The following is a 6,000-nucleotide window of genomic DNA, read 5'->3' on the forward strand; positions in this document are numbered from 1 at the left end:
GATTGTCTCTAAATCTAATTACTATATCCTGTTCTGGATCTCCCATGTTCAGAGCCACCCCAAGAGAGGGGAGTTTGTTCAGCAGGCAGAGCTGATTTATAGCAGAAGAGAGCAATTATATTTCTGTTTAGTTACAGATCACAGTGCTTCCTTCAGTTTTAATGCGAACAGCACTGTCACTGCACCGGAGTTGTTGTGTGAAATATCAGCTGGAGCTCTTTTCATATTTTTATCCGTCAGCTTAGAGGCTTATAGGTTTCGTTTTGACTTTGATGGGAGCGATGCACTCACACTACCCACCATGTTTCCCTCCAGTTGTTTTTCGTACAATAAAGAGGGAGGCTTGTTTATTCCTGTATACGCAGCAGCAGATCTGATCACACGCTGCTGTTGTTCCTCGGCGACAGGTGAAACGCAGCCTGCAGAAACATGGAGAGCAGAAAGGTGATGTAATGTGTTTTTATGGCCGGCTGCGCTCCTTTTAATGATAGGGACGCCACAGACAGGCTCTGGGATGTGTGCTGCAATTAGGAGTTGGTAGCTAAGCTGCTTCTGTCATAGCAGCACTGTACAAATGAGGGAGAACAGAGGCCACCCAGTCTTTTTTTGTTTGCAACCTCTTACAGTGTACATGAACGGGTCAAATTTAACACAGTGTGCAGTGTTGGGGGGATTTTTGACTGATTTTGTGAGTTATAGGCCAAGGGGTGCAATTTGAAGTGACGGTATCGCTGCTAGGTGGAGTGGGAAAACTGAAGGCCACAGCCACTACTTTAATAGGCCCACACAACAACAGTGAAACCTGATCGGTGGTATGTGCACAAATTAAGAGAACTGGAGTTACATTTTTTCTACAGCAGCTGTTTTTGGATATATGTATGAGGACAGGGATCGTAGGGTGAGGTGTGCAATAAGACTGAAAGGTGGGAGTGAGATTTTATCAAGAATTGACTCTAAGACCCTTCTTGTTTGGAGTGCTGATGGGCAGGCTGACAGATGAGGTCAGGCAGGAGTCTAAATGGACTGTGATGCTTGCAGACAGCTTTGTGATCTGTAGTGAGAGCAGGGAACAGGTGCAAGAGAGCCTGGAGATGTGGAGGTATACTCTGGAGAGAAGAGGAACGAAGCAAGAAACAATACATTTGTGTGAATGTGAGGGAGACAAGTGTAACAGTGAAGCTGCAAGGAGTAAGGGTTATGAAGGTGGATGAGTTTAAATACCTGGGTTCAACCATCCAAAGCACAAGAGAGGGGAAGATGAGAGTAGAGGTAGGGTGGAGATTAGTGACAGGGGTGATATGTGACAGAGGAACAGCAGCAAGCATGAAAGGGAAACTATACGGTAGTGAGACGTGCTATGATGTTTGGTTTGGAGACAGTGGCACTGACAAAAAGAGAGAAGGCAAAGCTGAAGATGCTGAAGATTTCTTGGGGTGTGACGAAAATGGATGGGATTAGAATATCAGAGAGAGCTCAGGCTGAGCAGCTTGGAGATAAAATCAGAGCGGCAAGGCTGAGATGGCTTGGACTTGTGCAAAGGAGGGATAGTGAATATATTGGACAAAGTGTGTCTGAGATGGAGCTGTCGGGCAAGAGGAAAAGAGAGAGACCACTAAGAAATGAAGGACATGCAGAGGGTTGGTGTGACAGAGGACGATGCTGGGGATAGGGCGTGATGGAGGCTAATGTTCACTGTGGTGATCTATAGGAGAAGAGGCCAGAAGAAGAAGAAATTGCTTATTATATATGAGTCATCATAATATAATTAGATGTGACAGTAGTAAACGGCCACAATAGAACATTACTATTGAGTCTACACGGATTCAACAGCAGAACAAAAGCTCAGTTTTGCCAACCCCAGAAAAATGGTTGCTACTCAGAGTCAGCATCCTAACCACTAAGCTGCTTGGGGGCAAGCAAATGACATCACTGTTTCACTGTTATCCTCTTGGGCTGCGTGATTTCTTTGCTATTTTGACCATGACCTGTTTTTTGTTTTTTTGTTTTTTTTTACTATTTCATTTGTCGTGCTACATCATGTTGATATCAATTAACCTGCAGTTCATAAACATCTTCAGGTAGAACAGTTATAGATTAACGTGCTTTGGCTTGTCAAGACAGAAAAGGACAACAAATACTGAATATTACAATAAGAGAATTCCCCATATTGTAGATAATGGGCTGATGCAAAGCTTAGAAGAGCTTTAAAATAGTAATAAAAATGTATGTATGTGTACTCATTAATTTGTCCCATTAGACCCTCTCTGCCTGTTAAATGTGAGTCTCTTTCAAACAGCGATAACCCTGCTGCCACTGTGAAGCTGCAATCACACAGGATATAATAAAGCTGACAGAGTAGTGCTCCCTGCGATATGTAAATCAAACAGAATCTGTGCACCTTAATCATCACCAGACCCCACCAAAAGTTGGCCACTGGGTTGAGAATCTTTTTTTAATGTCCATTAACTGTTTCTAGGTGCAGATTTAATTCTCTTGTCACAAAAACTTTGCAAACCTGAAACAGGAAAGCAGCATTTAGAGCAAGCTGTTCAATTGGGTCGCTTTACCGGCATTACTCCGAGAGTCAAGGATCTGACAAAACAAGTCAGTGCCGTGAGGATGCTGCATTAAATTAAGGGCACTGGTCAATCATAATTACAACCTCTAAAAAAAATATGCAGCTGGGCCGGTCCAGAGCCAGGGAAAATAATTATTAGACAACAGATCACAGCGCTGTGCTCTCCACTAAACAAGAGTGAGCCTGAATCATGAGAGCAAATAAGGTCAAGTCAGGCTCAAAGTCCTTAAAGCCACAATGATGGGAGCTGGGCTACAAATAGAATAGGTGTGGATGGGGGCTGAAATAACTGAGAGCTGTCTATTATGTCGCTGGCTGCACCTCAGGGGCCCCCCATTCACCGACCTCCGTGGAAATAAATAAAGAGAGATGGCAATGTGACAAAAAGACGAGATGTGGACATTTTTCAGTGAATTCTGTGATTTAGTGAAGCTGTGATTGATGCAAACAGGAGCTGACAGCTCATGCAAAGGCTGAACAACAACAAGACTGCCAAAAGAGAAATTTCAGATTTATACCGGGGCCCATGGCGAAGCACGTACTTGAGAATCTGGAGCTAAAAGACAAACTTTCAGGTCTTCTGGAAGATAAACCGAAGACCCCCCTAAGAGAAAAAAAATCAAACTGAAAGTGGCACATTCAGAGCATTTTTAAAAAATCCCTTTCTTTCAACGATTCTTTTGCTTACATTGGTATCACGTGCTGAATATTCTTGTGATTTGATTCCCCTTTTTGCAGCTGCACGGGGAGGAGAGGGAGAGGGCTGAGGGGGGTTTATGGCTGGGAGGAGAGACGCGCAGCAGGCACCAGATGCTGCGATTGGTCGGACTCTCCACGTTGCACAAATCTAAACAGCAGCGTAAAAGCAGACACGACCGGAGGATGAAGCAGCCGGAGCATCATCATCATCATCTGAGCCTGGCGCACGTAGCGCACAGTGGCGGCGACGGAGGAGAAAAACAAAGCGAGATATACTAACGCGTGACGGGTGCACGAGGCAACGATGATCGTTTAGAGCGTTCTAGGATATTATGTGGCTCTGTACCGGATCCCCAGCCATCTGACAGCCAGTCGCAGAGCCAGACAACACGACGCTGTTGTTTTTTTTTTTTTTTTCTCTACCATCCACTTAGGAGCATCTGCTGGAAACGGGCAACTGGAGCTCGTCATGGGATTGTCCTTTTGGTAGTGGTGCTGTCTGACTGTGTCAAAAAAAAGAGAAAGAAACAAGCCAACAAACAACAACAACACCATGGGCTCCAGACTGAGCAGGCAGAGCAGCTTGGACAACGAGAATTTCTCCAAAAGGCGACGCAAGCTCCTGAACAGCGCCGGAGAGAGCGAGAGGGGAGGTCGGGGCGGCGGGGACTTTCTGTTTGCGCTGATGCTCAAATCAGACAAACTGCCTGGAATGCTGCGAAGGACTAACCACAGCCCGTACATGAGGAGAGTGGCGTGGATCAAAGAGATCCAGAAGCTGCTCCGTGACCGCAGGATAGACCAGGCGACCGACGTGCTCAAATTACTGAGGAAGGTAAGGAAGAAACCTGCACAGGGCATGGTGAAGTCGGACGTTGTTTGCCAACAGCAGCGCTGCCCTAAAGCCTGCTGTGGTGTTGATGCGGGCATGCATTGTTTTCCCATCTCACAGAGAGCGGTGAGGGACTGTGTACGTGCGTGAATGAGTCTTTTGCATGCATATCCAAAATGTAGCGGTGGCACAGGTGCACTGTAGTGTTCTCCAGCATTTTCTGTAACGGCCTCTGACCTCTGACCTAAGCCCACATTATTCGTTCATTTCCCTTTGCGGTTACTACACGCGTGTGTGGGCTCACTCCTTTGGCCACTTCCTCCTGAAGCATTTGTTTTTTATGGAAAGTAGGCCACTGGCAGAGCACTGTACCTGTGACACAGTGTTTCATTGGCAGACACAGCACGTGACTCACCACTCTCTCTCACTGTGGCTAAACGTGCTCAGTGTTGACATTAGATTTGATAGGATTACCTACCCACCAAATGAGGAAATGTTCAAACTCCACACTGTGTCATCGCATTACCTCAAATTTGATTTTCTCCTGATGGTTCTGGATATTTCCTGAAATGCAGAGCACAAATAAATCTCCATCCCTGTCTGCATTTGTCCTTGTTTCCCTTCTCTTCTAAAGCCAGAGTTTCACCTTTTCCTTAGGCTGTTCTAATGTGCCCATTAGAGCGACCTAGCACCTCCATCACTCCCCACTCTTAATGTCTCTCTCTCTCACTGTAATGGCCTGTGCTCCAGCAGCAACAATGAGAGCCCTGAAGTCTTGTGTTCACCAATACAAAATATTATTCCACTTCAAAAGGTTTTATTAACTCTTACCTAAAGAAATGAAAATCTAGGCCACTGTCATTGCTTTCCTTATTTATTTATTTTTGTAAATATTCTAGTGTGTGTGTGCCTATAGTCATGTGAAGATTTGGTATTTTTGTCATTTTAAAATGAATTGAGGAAACTAAATCAATTACCTCTAAAATGCATCATCATCAAGCTAAGAACACACTCAGTGCGATGATTTGATGTAGTTTTTGCAAAATTAAGTAGGACGAGTTTTCTACACATGACCTCAAATGTCCTACACTCCACCATACAGGATCTTAATCAAAGGGCTTCTTTAAAGCCTCTTCTCGCCTGCTTTGGCAAATGTGTAAAACACGCATGAAAGGATATGTGGACACATCAAAGATACAGCAATATCCTAAGTGATCTCATTTGTTTGCTTGCCCTTAGGGCTTTCCTCTGTCTTTTAGCTGTCCGGTGTTAATTACTCTGAAGCCTTGACACAGGAGAGAGTGGAACCTCCTTAATCAAGCCAAGGAGATAAACTGGCCTGGCCAGGCTCCATGACAGCCACATCACAGGGGACGGGAGGCTCACTTTCCCCTAAATGAGCTCTACTTTTATTAAATGATCCTCACTTTATCTTTTTTTTTTCTTGAAGAGTTTGCAGAAGATATTGACGAGATTCTGTTCTCAGAATTAGCTGCAGATTTAATTGGTGTGTAACAGCGAGCTCTGCCGCAGATAGGAAAGAGATCTGAGCTTCGTTGCAGATATGAGGACGGATCCAGGCTTGGTTTCACACTCGCACGTGACAGTTGATCAGGCATGAACACTGAAGGGAGATATTTTTACACCTTCTCTTTCTTAGAAGTCTTTCTTAGAAGAGCAAAAGCAGCTTCTCCCATGCTTTGGGTTCAGTCTGTGTTTACTGCCACCCTTGTTAAAAGGACTGCCAGGAATGTGGAGCTGCAAGCCTCCCACTCCAACTGTCTTTTACAATCAATGCAGATTGTGTTTAAGGAAGGAAAAAAAGCAGATGTGTCTGAATGTGTGTGCATGCGCGCAGGTGTGTGCGTACCGTATGTAGTGTCTCAAAGGC

The 6,000-nt window shown here is 44.9% G+C and overlaps 2 protein-coding genes across 3 annotated transcripts in view; one reads left to right on the forward strand and one right to left on the reverse strand.

The window, feature by feature from the left end:
* The window catches only part of ggt1a (gamma-glutamyltransferase 1a), a 29,319-nt gene that overhangs the window by 10,093 nt on the left and 13,226 nt on the right, over positions 1-6,000 (reverse strand). The window lies entirely within an intron of this gene.
* The window catches only part of lrrc75ba (leucine rich repeat containing 75Ba), a 14,977-nt gene continuing 12,344 nt past the window's right edge, over positions 3,368-6,000 (forward strand). The window contains exon 1 of the mRNA XM_026188072.1: positions 3,368-4,112. Coding sequence (XP_026043857.1) covers positions 3,831-4,112 — 282 coding nt within the window. The 5' untranslated portion in view covers positions 3,368-3,830. The remainder of the gene's footprint in view (positions 4,113-6,000) is intronic.

This window comes from Astatotilapia calliptera, chromosome 12, assembly GCF_900246225.1.
Source record: "Astatotilapia calliptera chromosome 12, fAstCal1.2, whole genome shotgun sequence".
Taxonomy (NCBI): domain Eukaryota; kingdom Metazoa; phylum Chordata; class Actinopteri; order Cichliformes; family Cichlidae; genus Astatotilapia; species Astatotilapia calliptera.